Source organism: Budorcas taxicolor, chromosome 15 (genome assembly GCF_023091745.1).
Source record: "Budorcas taxicolor isolate Tak-1 chromosome 15, Takin1.1, whole genome shotgun sequence".
NCBI lineage: Eukaryota > Metazoa > Chordata > Mammalia > Artiodactyla > Bovidae > Budorcas > Budorcas taxicolor.
Window position 1 is genome coordinate 57,078,860 of NC_068924.1, and position 22,611 is coordinate 57,101,470.

Sequence of the window (22,611 nt, forward strand, 5' to 3'; positions counted from 1 at the left end):
GCAATAAGGAGTTCATGTTCTGAGCCACAGTCAGCTCCTGGTCTTGTTTTTGTTGACTGTATAGAGCTTCTCCATCTTTGGCTGCAAAGAGTATAATCAATCTGATTTCGGTGTTGACCATCTGGTGATGTCCATGTGTAGAGTCTTCTCTTGTGTTGTTGGAAGAGGGTGTTTGCTATGTCCAGTGCATTTTCTTGGCAAAACTCTATTAGTCTTTGCCCTGCTTCATTCTGCATTCCAAGGCCAAATTTGCCTGTTACTCCAGGTGTTTCTTGACTTCCTACTTTTGCATTCCAGTCCCCTATAATGAAAAGGACATCTTTTGGGGGTGTTAGCTCTAAAAAGTCTTGTAGGTCTTCATAGAACCGTTCAACTTCAGCTTTTTCAGTGTTACTGGTTGGGGCATAGACTTGGATTACCGTGATAGCAATACGTGAACCGTGAACTTCCAGATGTTCAAGCTGGTTTTAGAAAAGGCAGAGGAACCAGAGATCAAATTGCCAACATCCTCTGGATCATGGAAAAAGCAAGAGAGTTCCAGAAAAACATCTATTTCTGCTTTATTGACTATGCCAAAGCTTTTGACTGTGTGGATCACAATAACCTGAGGAAAATTCTGAAAGAGATGGGAATACCAGACCACCTGACCTGCCTCTTGAGAAATCTGTATGCAGGTCAGGAAGCAACAGTTAGAACTGGACATGGAACAACAGACTGGTTCCAAATAGGAAAAGGAGTACGTCAAGGCTGTATATCGTCACCTTGCTCATTTAACTTCTATGCAGAGTACATCATGAGAAATGCTGGGCTGGAAGAAGCACAAGCTGGAATCAAAATTGCCGAGAGAAATATCTATAACCTCAGATATGCAGATGACACCATCCTTATGGCAGAAAGTGAAGAGGAACTAAAAAGCCTCTTGATGAAAGTGAAAGAGGAGAGTGAAAAAGTTGGCTTAAAGCTCAACATTCAGAAAACGAAGATCATGGCATCTGGTCCCATCACTTCATGGCGAATAGATGGGGGAACAGTGGAAACAGTGTCGGACTTTATTTTTTTGGGCTCCAAAATCACTGTAGATGGTGACTTCAGCCATGAAATTAAAAGACGCTTGCTCCTTGGAAGAAAAGTTATGACCAACCTAGATAGCATATCGAAAAGCAGAGACATTAATTTGCCAACAAACATCCATCTAGTCAAGGCTATGGTTTTTCCAGTGGTCATGTATGGATGTGAGAGTTGGACTGTGAAGAAAGCTGAGTGCCGAAGAATTGATGCTTTTGAACTGTGGTGTTGGAGAAGACTCTTGAGAGTCCCTTGGACTGCAGGGAGATCCAACCAGTCCATTCTGAAGGAGATCAGCCCTGGGATTTCTTTGGATGGAATGATGCTGAAGCTGAAGCTCCAGTACTTTGGCCACCTCATGCAAAGAGTTGACTCATTGGAAAAGACCCTGATGCTGGGAGGGATTGGGGGCAGGAGGAGAAGGAGACGACAGAGGATGAGATGGCTGGATGGCATCACCAACTCGATGGATGTGAGTCTGAGTGAACTCCGGGAGATGGTGATGGAGAGGGAGGCCTGGCGTGCTGCGATTCATGGGGTCCCAGAGTTGGACACGACTGAGCGACTGATCTGAACTGAACTGAACTGAATTGCCTTACAATATTTTGCTAGTTTCTGTCATACATCAACATGAACCAGCCACAGGTATACATATGTTTCTTCCTTCTTGAATCTCCCTCCCATCTCTTACCCCATCCCACCCCTCTAGGTTGTCACTGAGGACTGGGTTGAGCTCCCTGTCACACAGCAAATTCCCGCTGGCTATGTATTTTACATATGGTAACATATATGTTTCCATGCTACTCTCTCAATTTATCCCATCCTCTCCTTCTCCTACTGTATCTACAAGTCTGTTCTCTACGTCTGTGTCTCAAGCAATTGATATTCTTTTAAATTAATTCTGAGCCATCTCTTTTATTTCATCTCAGTGGGTAATGTTCCTTGTTACCTTTTTTGTTCAAGCCTATAACTTTTTTTCCCAATTGTATGAGGATTTGTAAGACTCCACCACCCATAGTGAGATCATGTTGTCATCAGATTTAACCTAGTAGGAGTTGGGGATTAGATGAGCCTCTGCAGAAGTTTCAGAAGAACCTCACTGAGTAAAGCCAATTTTGTCCAGAACCACTGAGGTTCACAGATTTTAATTAACAATTTCAAATTTGTAATATTACTTAAATTTCAGATGAGTGAGAATTTAACACTATATTAAAGGAGCCCAGGCAAAAGGACACAAGTTGCGTCACAGAGACTTATTAAATGTGATGGAAATTCAACAGACGAATGCTGGCAAACAGGTGCAAGAGCTGAATTAATTTCCAAACCCTACCACTCAGGGGGAATTGCAATGCATCACGTTGACAACCACAGCACATTGTTAATTTCATTCACAAGCTTAAAAATCTCAATACATTTGAACATGTGAATGTATCAAATTTTAAAAAGTATAAGTAGCATAAGGGTATCCCAGAACTAAAAATGATAATTTTTCTCTAGGACCTCAAGTCATTTATCTAGCCAGAAGCATGGTGTTTTTTATGAATGAAATCTATCTTACCACTTCCACATGCAAATTGTGTTCTATTATTATACGTTATGTAGCCTGTTACTAAGCAAGGTTTTCTCTTACTTTTAATATGAAATTCCTTGTGAGTCAGAGGAAGACTGAATATTCACTGCTGTAGTTTCCAATGTCTGCTGTCATGCATAAAGGGGATTTTTAACAACGCTTCTGGTGGTGCTAAGTGGTAATATTCCTGGAGTTAAAGAAAAATGTAGCAAACCAAAACTAGATAAATGCAAAGGATTATTTGGTGGTATTATTAAAAGTGGTGAGTTGTAAGCTAAAAATCCAGTATCCTCAATATGTTTTCACCAAGAATTTGCCTACTTTGGAGTCACTGGTATATTTGAGCCTTTGATAGAAACCCTGAAGTATTTCCACATAAATCTGCATGTGTATACAACATCTTACAAAGATTTCAGGGATTTTATGATTGTCTACCTTCAGCATACCATTTATGGTACATCTTGATCTTTGGGACTGGAAGATTATTTCTTATTTAGTGGATTTTCCCCTTTGCCACCTACCATACACCAGGCCCTAAGCCTGGGCCTGGGGATATAAGGAAAATACAAAAAGTTTTTGGACTTTTTACAACCTGCTGCTGCTGCTGCTGCTAAGTCGCTTCAGTCGTGTCCAACTCTGTGACCCCATAGACGGCAGCCCACCAGGCTCCCCCGTCCCTGTGATTCTCCAGGCAAAAACACTGGAGTGGGTTGCCATTTCCTCCTCCAATGCATGAAAGTGAAAAGTGAAAGTGAAGTCGCTCAGTCATGTCCGACTTTTAGCGACCCCATAGACTGCAGCCTACCAGGCTCCTCTGTCCATGGGATTTTCTAGGCAAGCGTACTGGAGAGGGGTGCCATTGCCTTCTCCTTTTACAACCTAGAAGGGGTTAATAGGTAAATAGTATAGAGTAGTAAATATATAAAAATAAAAAAATATATTTTTGATAAAAATATATATTAGTAAGGTCACTACAAAAACTTTCTTGAGAAGATTGCACTTTAATGAGTATTACGGATGAGTAGACATAAGCTGTGGGCTTCCCAGGTGGCTCAGTGGTAAACAATCCACTTGCCAGTGCAAGAGATGCAGGTTCGATCCCTGGTTCAGAAAGATCCCCTGGTGAAGGAAATGGCTAACCCATTCCAGTATTCTTGCCTGAGAAATCCCATAGACAGAGGAGCCTGACGGCTACAGTCCATGGGGTCGCAAAAAGTCAGACACAACTGAGCAACTGAGCATACACATGCACAGAAAAACTGTAAGAAGAGGGAAAAGGTCAATCTAGGCTGAGAATGAGAGCAAGGAGCACTTGTCATCACTAAAATTGTGTATTTACAAGAAATGCATATTAACAAATGTATAGGAAAATCTTTCAGTCTTCTTTCACCATTTCTCAAGAAGCTTTAAAGAAAAAAAAAATTAAAGGATCTTGGTTTAATTCCCCAAGATATTAGCCACCTGAGCCCTTTATTCCTAATTATACACAAGCTTGTCCACCCTCATTTTGCTTAGCTGAAAAATTTTAACCATTCATTTTTCGAACATAAAAACAACTGTAAAGGGCCCCCTTCCTAGCAAGTGAGTCAGGAAAAGCCCAGTATGTACTTCATTGGATGAGTCTAGATTCTTAATAAAAAACGTGTAATCACATCAAATATGGCTTTACACAATAACATTATAAGCTCTCTAAAAATATCTCAGATTCCTCCACTAAGACAATAATACTATTCCCTCCTTGTTTGTTTTTTTTATCTTACTAACTTTATTGATCACACTATATACTAATAAAATTATTAATATTTATTGAAAAAAAAAAACAACATGTAATCAATACCTGCCCCAAAGTCTTTTGATAATGGCAGCAATAGCAACTGTTTCTTTTTTAAACTCACCATCAAGAAAGCTGATGAAAAACAGAAAAATGCACAGTCTAATAACCTAAGCTAACAATATATTGTTTTCAATGGAACAAAAAGGACAAAAGCCAAAGGTATTCATTACCGTTCCCAGGGTAAGAAACCAGGGCAGTTGCTGCCTTTGCCAGATGCGCAGTCTTTAGTCTTGACAATGCACATCTCCCCAAGGGAAATGTGGAGAGAAAGCCAAACTCTTGCAAATTGATGCAAAGTGATTTGGGTTCCATTACAACATCTCTCAGTAAAAGGCTATTCAGGCTTAGAGTAAAGATTCCACACTCATTTTCTCCCAGAAAATGAGGTTGTTATATAAAACACCAGAAACATGGAATCAGAGCTTCTGGAAGTCACTCTAAACCATGTGATTTAATCTTAACTTCCTTAAAGGCTTATCAGGAAAAAGGAGATGAGATGGTTTAGTTATATACAGTCTGAAGATTGTTACCTTGTTTTGGGCACACTTCAAAACTCAAGAACATTTTAAAGAAATTTTTAAAATTACATATATAACAAAATAAAGGGTGTGGTTTTTTTAGATGAATTAATGCTAATCTGGGTTTTTCAGAATGTGCTTCTTAGATGAACTAGCCAGAAATGTTATGCCTTTCTTCTGGGCAAGTTAGTTCATTCTGTATTACAAAAAAGGGAGTGTTGGAGTGGACTTCTTATTAAAAAAGACCTGAGTTCTCATTTGACTCTTGTGAACTTGGAAAGGTACACATAACTCTTTTGTCTTTCACCTTTAAATGGCAATAGGGATATTTATTTCTTACCTCTCAGAATTATTATAGGAATTTAACAGCATAATTAAGATATTTAGAAAGGATTAACACAAAACCTGTTTTCAGTATTTTCCCAAGTGTGTTACCCAGCAAAGGAGTTCTGTGGAATAGATGTGCTTAGTCATTCAGTCGTGTCCAACCCTTTGTGACCCCATGGACTGTAGCCTGCCAGGGTCCTCTGTTCATAAGAATTCTCCAGGCAAGAATACTGGAGTGGATTGCCATGCCCTCCTCCGGGGGATCTTCCCAACCCAGGGATTGAACCCTGGTCTCCCACATTGCAGGCAGATTCTTTACCGTCTGAGCCACTAGGGAAGTCTGTGGAATAAATAGTTGTTATTAAAAACTAAAAGTTGTTTCAAAAAGTTTGGACATCCTAGGTAAACAAAGTTACATGGTTACCTTCAGAGCTTTACCATGCTAGAGGGTATTGTGGATCTCCAAGAAAAGAGTATAATTGGTGCTGGGTTTCTTAGACTTGTGAGACAACAGACACCTTGGTGTTTAGTTGGGGTGCAAATGCTACAGTTTATGAGATTACTGTTCCCCAGCACAGCAGCTTGAAAAATGAGAGTCAAGGTCCTCCTTCCACTCCCTCCCTCTACCAGCTCCTTTATCTTTGAGTAACTATGCTTAAGAAAGCAGATAACTTGTGCATAAAAATGTTCCATGAGAACTATTAATAGGGCAGTAATAAAAAAAAGAACAGAGGAAAAAATTGATGCACTTAGAATGCCATAATATGTTAACTTAGAAGTGTACCATTAATTTTTACATAAGGAAAATTTTAACTTCAAATGCCAGATGCCAAATGTTTTAGTCTAATGCCTAAATCCAATAAGCATTACTCAGATGCTTCAGGGGTTTTCAACAGCCCTCTATCCCACCTACTCTGCTATTAGTTCAGGATGAAAGTAAAATTAGTTTGGAGCCTCAAATTAACATATCAAATCCTCTCATCACTCCATTTTACAACTGAGAAGAGTAAATAAATGTGTGAAATCACTTTCACATTCATAAAGTGACTACTTCATACCAAGTATGCACTAGGTGCTCCTGAGTATTTTCTTTACTTGATTTTTAGGATAATCCTGTGAAAGGTGTTATCATCTCTTCTAATGGAGAAACAAACTCAGAAGTTGTGTTATTGCCCCACATTAAACAGTCATAAAAATGTAAAATATCTGATCACTGAACCTAGTTTTTCCTTTCTCAAGTTTAGCACGATTTCTATTACATCATGTCATCTTCATCTAATATCATTTATAATGCTTTTCCATAGGAATTATTAAAATGTGTATGTGTAAACACACTACTTACAAATAGCCTGGCCATGACTTAGGTAAAGACACCTATTTAAATTTAATGGAGGGCATATAAAATATTAATGGAAATACTATGTTCCATGGCTTCCCTGGTGGTGCAGAGGTTAAAGCGTCTGCCTGCAATGTGGGAGACCTGGGTTTGATCCCTGGGTTGGGAAGATCCCCTGGAGAAGGAAATGGCAACCCACTCCAGTATTCTAGCCTGGAGAATCCCATGGACGGAGGAGCTTGGTGGGCTACAGTCCATGGGTCGCAAAGAGTTGTACACGACGGAACGACTTCACTATGTTCCATAGATGGATTGTTTGATATGGTAATATAAATTTTATCCAAATCAGTTTAGATATTTACTGCAATTCCAAGCAAAGTGTTTATCACTATATGCTTTATTATTTCTAAATTTAATTTGGAATAATAAGTGAAAATACCAATAAAATTTTTGAAAAGAAAGATAATGGTATGGAGAAGAGGGACTTACTCTACCTGAAAGTCCAATATCCTGGAAAATTTTTTTAAATAGTAATAATGTGATATTAGCAGAAAAATAGAGAAATACATCAGTGAAACAGAATTGAGAATCTAGAGGCAGATCTATTTGTATCTAAAAATGTAGTATTTGATCAAAGCAGTACTTCAAATGAGTAAGGAAATAATATGCTATTTCAGGGCTATTAGCTATATAGTTTTTAAAAAAATAAAGTTAGATCTCTTCTTCATATTATACTAAAACTTCAACTGCTTGTGTATCAAATACTTAGATGCAGAAAGAAAACCAGAAAAACACAGTTGATTATAGCTATAATCTTGGAGTAAGGAAAGCCTTCCTAAACTTGACAGAATCTAAAAGACATGAAGAAAAGTCTATAGAAAAAAATCCATAAACTGTAAAGACAGTCACAATCCAGGAACATTCTTTGCAACTAAATAGAGAGGCAAAGGGTTAATGTCATTATTTCATAAGCAGTTCTTCCAAATCAGTAAAGAAAAAAGCAACATCACATTAAGAGTTTGTTCATAGACTTCATAGTGAAAATCAAATGGTCATTAGATTTGAGAAGATTCCTACTTCTACTAATAGCAAAAGAAGTGCAAATTAAAACAGCTATAAGGTATCACAATGGCACCCCACTCCAGTACTCTTGCTTGGAAAATCCCATGGACAGAGGATCCTGGTGGGCTACAGTCCATGGGGTCGCTAAGTGTCGGACACGACTGAGCGACTTCACTTGCACTTTTCACTTTCATGCATTGAAGGAAATGGCAACCCACTCCAGTGTTCTTGCCTGGAGAATCCTAGGGATGGGGAAGCCTGGTGGGCTGCCATCTATGGGGTCGCATAGAGTCGGACACGACTGAAGCGACTTAGCAGCAGTAGCAGACTGATCAAGGTTACAAAAAGTGATAGTGTCAGTACTAATTGAGGACGTGGGGAGCAAGACTCTCACAAATACTATTGGTGGAAGTAAATTGACACAATCTATTGATATTTAGACAGTAAATTTAGAAGTATTTATTCAAATTTAGATGGGCATAAACAGTTTTTACCTAACTAATTCTACAGGCATATTATCACAAGTTCACATTTAGTTACAAGTATTTTTCACTCATCTCACAGGCTAGCAAAATAATGCTCAAAATTCTCCGAGCCAGGCTTCAGCAATACATGAACTGTGAACTTCCAGATGGTCAAGCTGGATTTAGAAAAGGCAGAAGAAGAACCAGATATCAAATTGCCAGCATCCGCTGGATCATCGAAAAAGCAAGAGAGTTCCAGAAAAACATCTGTTTCTGCTCTATTGACTATGCCAAAACCTTTGACTGTGTGAATCACAATAAACTCTGGAAAATTCTGAAAGAGGTGGGAATACCAGATGACCTGACCTGCCACTTGAGAAACCTGTATGCAGGTCAGGAAGCAACAGTTAGAACTGGACATAGAACAACAGACTGGTTCCAAATAGGAAAAGCAATACGTCAATGATGTATATTGTCACCCTGCTTATTTAACTTATATGAAGAGTAGATCATGAGAAATGCTGGGCTGAATGAAGCACAAGCTGGAATCAAGATTGCCAGGAGAAATATCAACAAGCTCAGATATGCAGATGACACCACCCTTATGGCAGAAAGCGAAGAACTAAAGAGCCTGTTGATGAAAGTGAGAGTGAAAAAGTTGGCTTAAAGCTCAACATTCAGAAAACGAAGATCATGGCATCTGGTCCCATCACTTCATAGGAAATAGATGGGGAAACAGTGGCTGACTTTATTTTCTTGGGCTCCAAAATCACTGCAGATGGTGACTGCAGCCATGAAATTGAAAGATGCTTACTCCTTGGAGGGAAAGTTATGACAAACCTAGACAGCATATTAAAAAGCAGAGACATTACTTTGCCAACAAAGGTTCGTCTAGTCAAGGCTATGGTTTTTCCAGTGGTCATGTATGGATGTGAGAGTTGGACTGTAAAGAAAGCTGAGCACCAAATAATTGATGCTTTTGAACTGTGGTATTGGAGAAGACTCTTGAGAGTTCCTTGGACTGCAAGGAGATCCAGCTAGTCCATCCTAAAGGAGATCAGTCCTGGGTGTTCACTGGAAGGACTGATGTTGAAGCTGAAATTCCAATATTTGGCCACCTGATACGAAGAGCTGACTCATTTGAAAAGACCCTGATGCTGGGAAAGATTGAGGGCAGGAGGAGAAGGGGACGACAGAGGATGAGATGGTTAGATGACATCACTACTCAATGGACATGAGTTTGGGTAAACTCCGGGAGTTTGTAAAGGACAGAGAGGCCTGGTGTGCCTCAGTCCGTGGGGGTTGCAAAGAGTCAGACACAACTGAGCGACTGACCTGAACTGAAGTATTTTCCCCAGATCATGATTGCCTTTTTTACTTTGTAGTTTTTCTGCTGTATAGAATTTTTGAATGTGCGGCTCACATTTTACTGCAGCATTTGTGTGTGTGTGTGATAGTAAAAATAGAAAACATCCCTAATATTCCTGCTGTGTTGGCAATTTGAGCTCTACCAGCATAGAGATTGCCTCTATCTTAATTACCATTCCCAGTTAGGTACTGTTCTTGACAGTACAAGCTTTTGTTAAATGAACAGACAAAATGGACCATAATGTGTCTAGGCAACTGAAATTATTTTTAAAAGTAAGGCAGGTAAACAGAAACTTGCACATACTGTATAGATCATTCTCTTTTTATAAATATTTACATTTATTTACAAAGTATCATATATCTATTAAGAAAATGTTAGAAAGTATATGTCTTGATTACTTCTTGTATGGAATTTGAGTAGTGACATTAACATTTTACTTCATATACAACATATTTTTTTCTAACAATGACTGTGTGTATAACTTCAAAGTGTAAAGTCAACCATTCTTTCAATCTACTAACTGTTTTTGGTGTAAAAGATGTATAGCAGTAAACAAGGTCTCTGTTTTTACTGAGTATATATTCTAATGGAGGAAAACAGATGGTGAACAAATATTTATCCCTGATATTTTGAAAAAAATAATAGAACCATATAAGTAAACTCCAGTGACAAGGTGCTATTTTCCTTCTTTTCTAATGCTGCAATGTTTAAGAGACCTGAATAAAGTAGGGAGCTACCCATCCAGGTATATGTTGGCAGACAGATATTCTTGGTACAAGTCAGAGGACCCAGTCTGAAACACTTCATGTATTAGTTAAGAGTACAGAGTTTGGAAAAATGGGGGTGGTGAGAAGCAGAAGTTGTATATGACATAGGAACATTTGGCCACAGTAAGAACTTCAGTTCCCATTACATGTGATAGAAAAACCCTAAAAGTGTTGAACTGTGGAATGACATTGAATTTTTGTGTGCAAAAGATCTGCCAATAACTGTGTGGAAAAGATGATGATGGCTGGCACTAGGGTGAGGGCAGTGGAATTGGCGTGAAACGGTGGGGTTATGGATGCATTCCAGATAAAGATAAAAAGCCACCAGAAGTTGCTGATATGCGAAGAAGAAAAGAATAAGGATATGAAACTGTCAGGAATTTAAAATATCACTGCAGACAAACCTGATCTGGAATGTGAGAATAAGTACCTCTAATGAGGCAGAACACTTCAACCATTTTCTTGAATAGCTAGGGTCAATCTCTTATGGTATGAATTTTCCCTACTTTACCATGAGAGATGTAAGTGCCAAATAGTGTCTAGAAGTTATACCGAAATTAGAATTTGTTATCCCTTAGTGGATTTAATGTTCATTTATTCTTAAATATACATGTTTTTAAGTGTTCAGTTCAGTAGAATTCAGTCACACAGTCGTATCTGACTCTTTGCAAGCCTATGGACGGCAGCACGCCAGGCCTCCCTGTCCATCGCCAACTCCCAGAGTTTACTCAAACTCATGTCCATTGAGTCAATGATACCATCCAACCATCTCATCCTCTGTTGTCCCCTTCTCCTGCCTTCAGTTTTGCCCAGCATTGGGGTCTTTTCAAATGAGTCAGTTCTTCGCATCAGGTGGCCAAAGTATTGGAGTTTCAGCTTCAGCAACAGTCCTTCCAATGAATATTTAGGATGAATACTCCATCCTTTAGCATGGGCTGGTTGGATCTCCATGCAGTCTAAGGGAACCTCAAGAGTCTTTTCCTCCAACCCCACAGATCAAAAGTATCAGTTCTTCAGCACTCAGCTTTCTTTATAGTCCAACTCTCACATGCAAACATAACTACTGGAAAAACCATAGCCTTGACTAGACGAACCTTTGTTGGCAAAGTAATGTCTTTGCTTTTTACTATTCTGTCTAGGTTGGTCATAGCTTTTCTTCCAAGGAATAAGCATCTTTTAATTTCATGGCTGCAGTCACCATCTGCAGTGATTTTGGAGCCCAAGAAAATAAAGTCTGACACTGTTTCCACTGTTTCCCCATCTATTTGCCATGAAGTGATGGGACCAGATGCCATGATCTTTGTTTTTTGAATGTTGAGCTTTAAGCCAACTTTATCACTCTCCTCTTTCACTTTCATCAAGAGACTCTTTAGTTCCTCTTCACTTTCTGCCATAAGGGTGGTGTCATTTGTATATCTGAGGTTATTGATATTTCTCCCGGCAATCTTGATTCCAGCTTGTACTTCATCCAGCCCAGCATTTCTCATGATGTACTCTGCATATAAGTTAAATAAGCAAGGTGACAATATAAGCCTTGACATACTCCTTTTCCTATTTGGAACCAGTCTGTTGTTCCATGTCCAGTTCTAACTGTTGCTTCCTGATCTGCATACAGATTTCTCAAGAGGCAGGTCAGGTGGTCTGATATTTCCATCTCTTTAAGAATTTTCCAGAGTTTGTTGTGATCCACACAATCAAAGGCTTTGGCATAGTCAATAAAGCAGAAGTAGATATTTTTCTGGAACTCTTATGCTTTTTCCATGATCCAGTGGATGTTGGCAATTTGATCTCTGGTTCCTGTGCCTTTTCTAAATCCAGGTTGAATATCTGGAACTTGGTATTAAATGTATATTAGCTTTTAATTTCTTTTTGTAGTCTGTTTTATTGACATAATTTTGCTATTTTAAAGTATTAGGAGGAAAACATTTCTGCTCTTTTGAAAAATTGAGAAAACTTGTGGTTTAGGATTTCAGAGATGTTAAGTGAATTAAAATTAACTTAAAATCTCAATAATATTTATACATTAATTTTGGGGGGAAATCTTGAACTTAAACTATTGGAGTGTTGAATGAAAATTTTTAAGTAAACTTGCAAATCTTACCAAGATATTCTCATGTCTTATATTAATCTGTAAAAGAAAATATGCAAAAATAAAGTTCACTCTGCACAGTTGCTCATTTCAGATAATAAAGGTCTTTCTGTTTGCAGGGCCTCAGTTTCAAATTATTTGCAAGTGATCCCCTGCATGTGCAAACAATATTAAGGACATTCCCAGTCTGTATCAGATATCATTAAATACATGCATGCAGTTGTATTCAGACGATGAAATTTTTAGCAAATGTAAGAGTTCAGTTGTTCCATTAAAATCATAATTTAGTACCCACAATCACATTTGGCCAAAAAGTGGGTTATAGAATGGGATTTGTTTCATGACATCATTAAAATTCTATTCATAATGTTTTCTCTAGGAATATTATGTTCTTTATTTAGTCACTTATTGATGTGACTGAATGTTATACTCTTTGTTTATTCATCCAGTGATGTGAATAAAACTGTTTGTAGTTATGGTCCTAGATTTTTATTCATTTGCCCATATTTTTTGTTCATTATCTATTCATTATCTTTTTAACAAACATTTACCGAGTGTTTACTACAGTAGTTTTTAATCTTGGCTGCAAATCGAAATCCTCTTTGAAGCTTTTTTAAAGTACTGATTCCTGTGTAATAAACCCCTGAAACTGATTGAATAGGTGTGGACTTCAGCCAGGCATCTTTATTTTTTCAAAAGCTCCACAGGTGACTCTGATGTACAGTCAGGATTAGCAATCATAAGTGTCTCTATTAAGCAGGAGGAATATAAGAGTTAACATGAAATAATTCCTGTTCAGAAGGAGACTGGAGTTGAGTGAGACAGACAAGTAAACTAGTAATTACAGTAGTGTGATAAGTGCTCCACGAAGGGTAAGCACACCTCTTCCAATTTAGAACTAACATACATTGGCTTTGTGTTAAGTGAATCCATTGATGGACCATAAAATAGAAAAGGGAGATTTTCTCTCAGTACCAATCCAAATGACCCAGATTGTGCTTGAGTCCATATTTTCTGTGTTACCTGCTCTATGCCTTAATCAAATGAATTAGCCATACAAGACTCTGTGATTAAACTCAGGAAATGGAAAAACAGAGAGACCAGTTTCTATTTCTGATAACAGGATATGGGAGATGAGAAAGCAGTGAAGAAGGATTGCAAAACAGCCAGCTCCTCAGAGTTAGGGAGCAGGTATCGCTAATATTTTTCTTCCTATGGTCTGAATTAGTCCAGCTCATAGGTAGACCTTGGTTCTAATATAGCTTTTGAATCTTTTTTCCTGATTATTTGTAGGCAACTGTTCCTACCTAGTCTATGCATACTTAAGAGGACTCTGTAGCAGAGTTACTATGTGACTAATGACTCTCACAAGGAAATCATTTTTGCTACCTCAGAAGCACAGGACATTCACTGATTGTCCTTTAACTTTCCAATTCAGACAGAGAACCTTGTTTAATTCTTGATAGTAGGCTTGTCTTTTCTTATATTTTTGTCTGTTTGTAACATTAACAGTTGATGTTTTGTTTTTACTGTTTTCATTTCCATTACCGTATTATATTTTATACACTTTTGTTTCTTTTTTATTTCATTTTACACAATCTGCATCGTCACCCTCTCCTCCCATAATTACAGACACAGAAGTACCAGTATAAAGGAAGAGAGGATATAGTGTCTTTGATCCCCAGAGCAGCACTAAAAAGCTCCACAAAACCACACATCGTCCATTGCAGTCCCTTGTCATCTCCCTAAAAATGCAACTTGGGGAGGCTAACAGGACCACTCCTAGGAATCCTACTCAGGAAACCCAGTGGACATAGTCCAGGTTAGAATTCCCTATGCAGAAGTAAACACCAGAAGGAAAGCTTCATGAAATCTAGTTATCCTATTATCTTCAGGATCATCCATTCCTAAATATAAATGAAATCTCTTGTTTTCTTTCTCCATGATCTGATAGTGACAAGGCCTAATTAGACCTTATAAAGACAAGCTTATCTGGTTACATTGGTGTTAATTTGTGAGCTCCAGATTCATATGTAGGTTGAATGAACTTAATGTGAACATGAATTATATAAACTTGAGGTTGCATAATTTATTAATAAAGTCACTTTATCTGAATACTTTGAAATAAAAACAGATTTCTTCAATTAAAATAATTAGTCAGGAATCTCATAGTTCTATATCTAGCTGGCTACATGAATTGTAAACTATAATTATGATACAAGAAGGTACCATTTTAGCTGGTAAACAAAAATGCCTACCATATTTTTTCATATCAAATGAACCAATGCTGGAACCCACTCCAGTTTTCCTGGGCTTCCCTTGTGGCTCACCTGGTAAAGAATCCGCCTGCAATACAGGAGACCTGGGTTTGATCCCTGGGTTGGGAATATCCCCTAGAGAAGGGAACCACTACCCATCCCAATATTCTGGCCTGGAGAATTCAAAGAGTTGGATACGACCAAGCAACTTTCACTTTTGTGGAGATTTCAGACATACTTCATTATTTTAGCATTTCCTTTTTTTATTAGCTTTCAAAAATGTATCTAATGATAATATCAACAAAGTATTAATTAAGCTTTCTCCTTTCTGTTATTTCCTCTATTTAGTTAACACATATCTAGGCATGGTTAATTCAGTGGACTATGTTAAAAAACCACATTCTCAAATATTTATCTTTAAAATGTGATAAAATACAAGGAAAGCTAAGCAGTTACCATGTTGAGCCATAGTTTAATTTCTACAAAATATTAGAGATGCTAAGAAAAAAAAGCCTTGAAGCAGAAATATCCTACAGTATTTCTTGATCCATGTGTTCCATGAATGTTTGCCTCCTATTTTACATTAAAATCCATGTATATTAAAACATATTTTATATTACATTTCCCCTTTGAAAAAATTAGTGTTGAATTCGGCAAGGTTTGAATCACTTAAGGTCTTCAGGAATGCAGCCTTCCTGAAGCATTCTCTAAGTTCAAGTTCTAAGTCATGCATGTTTTTTGAGATCCTTAGAATGTTTTGAAACACATTGCCCAGTGACTAAAACTCTTGCCCTGGAAAATGGAGAAATTGAATATCAAAGGGAAAGAAGTTGAACTCCTTCCTCAACTTTGGCTTTTGTTTTTGAGAGACTTGGTTGTTGGAAGATAAATTCCCTAGTATCTGATGTTTCCAGCCTTTCAATGAAGTAGATTTTGTGGAGGGAAAAGTGAACACATAACACTGATTTGGTTAATGTCAGATGGCCAGGTTCTCAGCTCTGAGATACATATAAAATATTATTTGTCCCCTCTCTAATCCAGTTTCCTAAAATGATTAATCAGATGTGTTTTAATGTACTTTATTACCAGAGTTACAGATTACTAAAATATGTACTATTATTAAGTTGTGAGATTCCCTTATATGTGAATAAGAGAGTTTTGTCAGATGTATATTTTATGGTTTTAGTATTTGCTCTTAGGTTCATGACCCATTTTGAATTAAGTTTTGTGTATGGTGAGGTGTAAGGGTTGAAGTTCATTTTATTTTGTACATATAATCACTTTCATTGAAAATCTGTTCTTTCTGCATTGAATTAACTTGACAGTTGGTCAAAATACAATTGCATATATAAATGTGGGTCATTTTTCTTAGAGGTGTAAAATTTTGGAGCTATGTTATTTGGTGCATATGCTTTTGTAATTGTATCTTACTGCTCTTTTGATTATTTTCTCCATAGGAAATGTTTATTTTGGGGTCTAGCAATTCTCCCTGGTGGCTTAGGTGGTAAAGAATCTGCCTGCAATGTGGAGACTTGGGTTTGATCCTTGGATTGGGAAGATCCCCTGGAAGAGGGCATGGCAACCCACTCTAGTATTCTTGCCTGGAGAATCCTCATAGACAGAGGAACCTGGTGGGCTACAGTCCATGGGGTCACAAAGAGTCAGACTAGTGACACAGTCTGTTGGACTTCATGCCCAGACACAGCTGGGCACCTAAGCACAGCAGAGCACAGCACAGCAATTCTCCATTTTAGAAGTTTATTTGTCTAATGGTAATATAGTCTCTCGGGCTATTTTATGCTTACTCTCTACATGATATACTTTTTCACAGTTATTTGCTTATTTTTATTTGTATTTTTAAATTTAATATACATTTCTATAATGTATAATTATATAATTAATTAGGTATAATGTATAATTAGGTCTTGACAATGACAGTGTATAATAGGTCTTGCTAGTTTTCAGTCATACAGTCTCTACATTTTTATTCATGTTTAGTACATTTATATTTAATGTGATTATTTTTATATTTGGATATATTGTCTTCCATTTTTCGTATTTGTTTTCTCTTTGCCTCATTTTTATTTTCCTGTTTTTCTCCCTTCTTTTATGTTAAAATACATTGTAGATTATTTTTATTCTCTATTAATTTATTGGCTTTATTTCTTTGCATTATTTTTATTGAGTGTTTTAGAGACCACAATCTGCAACTTTAAATTCCCTTAAAATACAAGAACCTTGTGATAGTGTAGTTTCACTTATGTACTCTGTGCATCCTTTGTGCTACTGCTGTCATATACAATATATTTATATCTATATTATAAACCCTAGAATATTGTTATAATTTTACTTAGAGTCCTGAGTTTTAATGAAATTAAGAATGACAGAAAGATAGTCCTGTCTTTTAAGAAATTAAACATATTTCTTATCTTCATATATCATTCATATTTTCATTATCTTCTCTCTCAGTCTTTACCTGATGTTATTTCAGACTGAAGTATTGGCTTTTGCATTTCTTGAATTTAAAGCTATTAGCAATGAACTCTCTCTTTTTTAAAATTCATTTGGAATGTCTTTGAACCTTAACTTTTGAAGAATGGCTTTAAAATAATTTTCTTGGAAGACAGCTTTTTTTCCCCCTCAACAATTTGAGTTTTGTTCTAGTATTTTTTTTCTTTGTTGTATTCAAAGTTTTTCTTACTATCGTAAGCTTGTAATAGTTTAATTATGATGTGTCTAGGTGCAGTTTTCTGTGTTTATTCTATTTGAGATCATTGAACTTTTTTAGCTGAGTTAACATTTTTCATCAAAGTTAGTAAGTTTTTCATTATTATTTCTTCAAATATTTGTTCAGCCTTTTGTCTTTCTCTGTTCTTTTTTGACTACAGTTAGCCTTAAGAGTTCTGAAAGATGTTACTGACACAATAGTTTTAAACTTTGATGGAATGCTTGGAAATAAAATGGAGAAATATGGATGAAATGACACCAATTTTCTAAGGAAACAATTCCTTAAATATATAAAAAACACAACCCAGTAAATTTACAGTTGAAAATATTAATGTGACCCATTTGTCCTCTTTTCTTGTTTTAACAAAATCTGTCTGTAGGTGCATTTCCTCCCTCTGCTCTTTATGCACGAAAAGATGTGCTACAGCGATCCACCCATATAGCTACAAAGACTTTTCAAGCTTTTCGCATATTTGTGAACAATGAGCTCAATGAACTTTACACGGGACTGAAGACAGCTCAGAAGTTTCTGAGACCTGGTGGTCACCTCGTTGCCCTCTCCTTCCATTCACTGGAGGATCGCATCATCAAACGATTCCTGCTTGGGATAAGCATGACAGAAAGGTTTAACCTAAGTGCTAGACAGAAGGTGATACAAAAATCCCAGTTGGATTCATATCAGGAAAACAAGGAAGGCCTCTCTACACGAAAGGCCCCTTTAATGTGGAAATTAATGCACAAGAAGGTACTTACTCCAGAAGATCAAGATGTACAGGATAACCCCAGAGGACGCTCTGCCAAGCTTAGAGCAGCTATCAAATTATGAGAAAGTTTTCATCATCTAATCCTTCAAGATTTTCCTCACAGTTTCTCATGTGATATTCCTGGACAACCTAATGTAAGAAAGTGTGGGATTTATGAAGTTATATATATATATATATGTGTGTGTGTGTGTGTGTGGATCTAGCGGGTATTTAGCTCTTTTTTTCCCTCAAAAAGAAAATGTAAAAATATTAACATGACATAGAAAGCTCAATTCAAGGAGCAGCAGTACCTCAAAACTGGAGCAGTATGTTTATCTTAGCAATATATTTGACTTTTGAAATGGTTAAATTCTGGTTAAATCCTTTCTTTAACCAGGAAATTTTTTAAAAGAAGAGGAGAATATGTGTATGTAAAATCAAGTTGTGAAAAGAGAGATTATAATTATATCTGCATGCCCAAATTTCTGAATTTAGATATTCAGATTTGCAATAGACTGTCTATGATTCAAATAGTTAATAATGATCATGGAATTTATTTTAATTTTTCTTCTTGGGAATAGCTCTCTCAAATACAGGTATTATTATTTTAAAAATGTGTTACACTGATAAATTTAAATACTGAATTATAGTGTCATTGTTTTAAAGAGATTTTTCAGTATGATATGTGCCATGTTTTCATATATTACAAACTAAAAATGTAGAATTGCTCTAATAGCCTTCACAGAGGATGTTTCATAAAACTTATATTTGAATTCAATTGTGTTTATTATAGTATTAGCCCAGAATGCTTTTGATAAATAGTAAAATCTCTTATCATTTGAATCCTGCATTTTTAAACTGAGCTATTCAAAATAGTCAAAGTCTATTGAAATGGAAAAGTTTATCATCTATTCCAGATACTAAAATCAATGTGCTCTTAATGTTCTTATTTACAGAGTTCCCATGGTAAAGGATTCTTTAACAAATTGTTGAAAATAATTCATAATTCGCATTACTTTTTATACATAAGTATGCATTTCTGATTTATTCAGTTATGATGCAAGTACTGAAATAGGGAAAGAAACAAAAGTGAGTAAAATACACTCACAGTCTAGCAAAGAAGAACGATGGTAGTTAACTAATCACAAAAATTAATATAAAATCGTCAAAGTGGTAAGGGCTGTATAGATGTAGTATGCTGTGCTGTGCTGTGTTTAGTCACTCGGTCATGTCCAGCTCTTTGCAACCCCATGGACTGTAGCGTACCAGGCTCCATAAAATACCATAAATACATCCAATAGCAATGAAATCCCATCACTGACGACATGGTACTTGATTTATGACTCCAAGAATGAATAAGAGATAATTAGTCATAGGATACATGGGCATGTTGATTAAAGGGACATGTCAATGATTGTTTTCTTAAGTAGTTCCCCTTGAAGTCATATTTATACTGTTAATTTGCTCAGTAAACTATTTATTCAAATACAGGGAAAATTCATTTTATCACTTATGATTACAGAGCTTAAGTTGGCGAATCCAGTGAATAAAATATCAACATAATTAGATGGGCAAAAGATAAGAATTAAAAACTTACATGTATCTCAGACTTACTTTATCTACCTCTGTAATAGTTAACTTTAGTTCCCAAGTTTGTTTACCACTTTTAATTTACAGACTGCTCAAACCTGAGGATGTCCCAGGTGTGGTAAAGAATCACCTGCCAACACAGGAGACACAAGAGACATGGGTTTGATCCCTGGGGTCAGGAAGATTCCCCTGTAGTAGGAAATGGCAACTCACTCCAGTATTCTTTCCTGGAAAATTCCATGGGCAGAGGACCCTGGCGGGCTACAGTCCAGGAGATTGCAAAGAGTTGGACATGACTAAGAAACTGAATACACACGCACATTCAAATCTGAAGAATTCGGCAGTGAAATCAGAATAAGAAAATATTCTAGGGAGTGATGTGCTCATATTAGAAATGAATGTACCTAGCTTAATCCTCTGAATCCTTCCTAAAGAATTTTGTAAGTTCCTCTTTGTATGTAAGTCATATTTGTGAATTAGAATGATTCCCAAAGGTAGTTACCCATCTGAGTATGTGATTAGAATACAGAAGATTACATGTAATACTCAAGAATGATTCACCTATGTCATCAATCATGTTTGAATGTTATATAACATGGAAATTTTTTTCATTAACGTTAACTGGAAACTGCCTGCACTGACTGGGGTAGATGACATCCTTCCAAAATTCATGTCCTTTCCAAAACCTCATAAGGTGACCTTATTTGGAAATTCGGCTATTACAGATGTTAACAGTTAAGACATAATACTGGAGCAGAGAAGGCCCTTAACGCCATATATCTGTGTCCTTGAAAGAAAAGAAGAAAGACAGAAACACAGGGGAAAATGCCACATGAAGACAAGGGCAGAGACTGAAGTGATATATCTGCAAGCTAGGGGACACCAAGAGTTGCTGGCAACCATAAGAAGCTGAGGGAGACGCATGGAGTAGCTTCTCCCTCGGGGACTTTAGTAGGTATTAATAACTGCTGAAGCCTTGGTTTCAGACTTCCAATCTCCAGAACAGATAGAGAATAAATTTCTGCTATCTTCTGCTAGCCAATCTGTGGTGGTTTATTATGGCAGCCTTAAGAAACTGGTACTCTGACCGAAAAAAAAAAATCTTGAATAATATGCATGAAAAAAATCCTGCATCAAAAAACACAAAATCGGCTTCAAAATATTACAGTATAAAAACACGTTATCTTTTTTTTATAATTAGGCATTTGCATCAATCGTTCTTACCTTCCTCTTAGTTGTAGGGTGAATAATCAAATACCTGAATGAGTTTCAAATGATTAACAATGGACAATGACTTTGGGGAATTTAAACAGTACATATAGAAAATAAAAACAGTTTATTAAAATGAATGTACATTCCTTTCCAATAAAATATAAATTATATAAAACAAGCAGTTGTTTTGCATTTCTGAATCTTTCTATTGACTGCCTCTGCCAGTCATATTATATAACATGGATCCCACTGTGTAGGACATCAGTTCTTAACAGTTTTAATAATTGCTCATTAAGAAATGAAATTTAATAACTACATAAAATTTTTAGCTGATACTCCTATTTTATATGTTCATTTTGCTTTGACAATTATATGTTGGTTATTATGTAATCTTTGAAATTTCTAGGGTAATTTCAGGGGAAGACACTAATCAGTTTTTTTCGATTTCATGTAATATGTGATATATGGTTTGTGCTAAAATTCATTTATATTGAACTATTTATTATGTTACAACCAATAGTTTATAAGAAAATACAGTATGCCTCACTAGGTTTTTGAGGTTAACTAAAACCTCTTAAAATTCGCTTGTAAATATTTGAAAATCATATTTTCTTTAGTCTTTGCAGAGTGTTACATATCTTCAGAGGTTATAAAATTCTTTCTAATTTTTGTTTTTAAATAAGCAGAAATAATTTATACTGTAAAATTTTTAATAAAATCTAAACTTCTTTTGAAATCTTATTCTTAATGGAAAATTCAAAAGGTACAAAAGATACAAAATTTATATCAGCACTTTCATTTGGTTATAAAAGAATGTATATATATTTATTCAATAAATATATGTTAAAGCCTGACCTTTTAGGAAGAAATCAAAAACACCTCTCTCACTTCTTTCTTTTTATACTCCTTCCCTTTCCCTTTCTCTGTTCAGATGTGAATTTCTTATGCCAGCAGCTGCTGCTGCTAAGTCGCTTCAGTTGTGTCCGACTCTGTGCGATCCCATAGACGGCAGCCCACCAGGCTTCCCCGTCTCTGGGATTCTCCAGGCAAGAACACTGGAATGGGTTGCCATTTCCTTCTCCAGTGCATGAAAGTGAAAAGTGAAAGTGAAGCTGCTCAGTCGTGTCTGACTCTTCGAGACCCCCATGGACTGTAGCCTTCCAGGCTCCTCTGTCCATGGGATTCTCCAGGCAAGAGTACTGGAGTGGGTCGCCAGCAGAGATGACATTAATTTATATTTCACATTTACTCTGGAAAAAGAATTATGCAATATTAGTATGTACTCTCACAAACTAAGCTCTACATGTTAGATTATTAGTAATGGGTAAGACAACTAAAAATTGCTTCTAGTTAAACTTCTCTAATTTTTATTTTAATGTACCTGTTTTTCTATTGTGTTTTTGTGATTGCTGCAGTATTCTAATAGATTTTGTGTGTGTGTTAGCAACAATCTATAATAGAAAGAGATAAGCATTAAAATGTAAAGGGAATTTTGTGAAGTGCTTGATAAATATGAATTTAATGACAGAAATCCTGATCAGAGATATATTTTTCTCAGAACCACAATGCCATATGTTCAATGTTGAATGAAGTATGGGTAAAAATCAGCATCATATTCTAAAGAAACTAGATTGTATAACAAGCATAACTATTTTTATATTATTTTCTCAAATTTCATCT

General features: G+C 36.4%; 1 protein-coding gene across 2 annotated transcripts in view; it reads left to right on the top strand.

Annotated features, from left to right (window-relative positions):
• METTL15 (methyltransferase like 15) overlaps positions 1-18,212 on the top strand; it is a 212,833-nt gene extending 194,621 nt beyond the window's left edge. Inside the window, exon 6 of one of the 2 annotated variants that reach the window (XM_052653250.1) lies at positions 17,767-18,212. In XM_052653250.1, the coding sequence (XP_052509210.1) occupies positions 17,767-18,212 (446 nt within the window). Of the gene's footprint in view, positions 1-16,116; positions 16,208-17,766 lie in introns of those variants that run through there. The other variant, XM_052653251.1, reaches the window with a different exon arrangement.
• Positions 18,213-22,611: the final 4,399 nt, after the last annotated feature.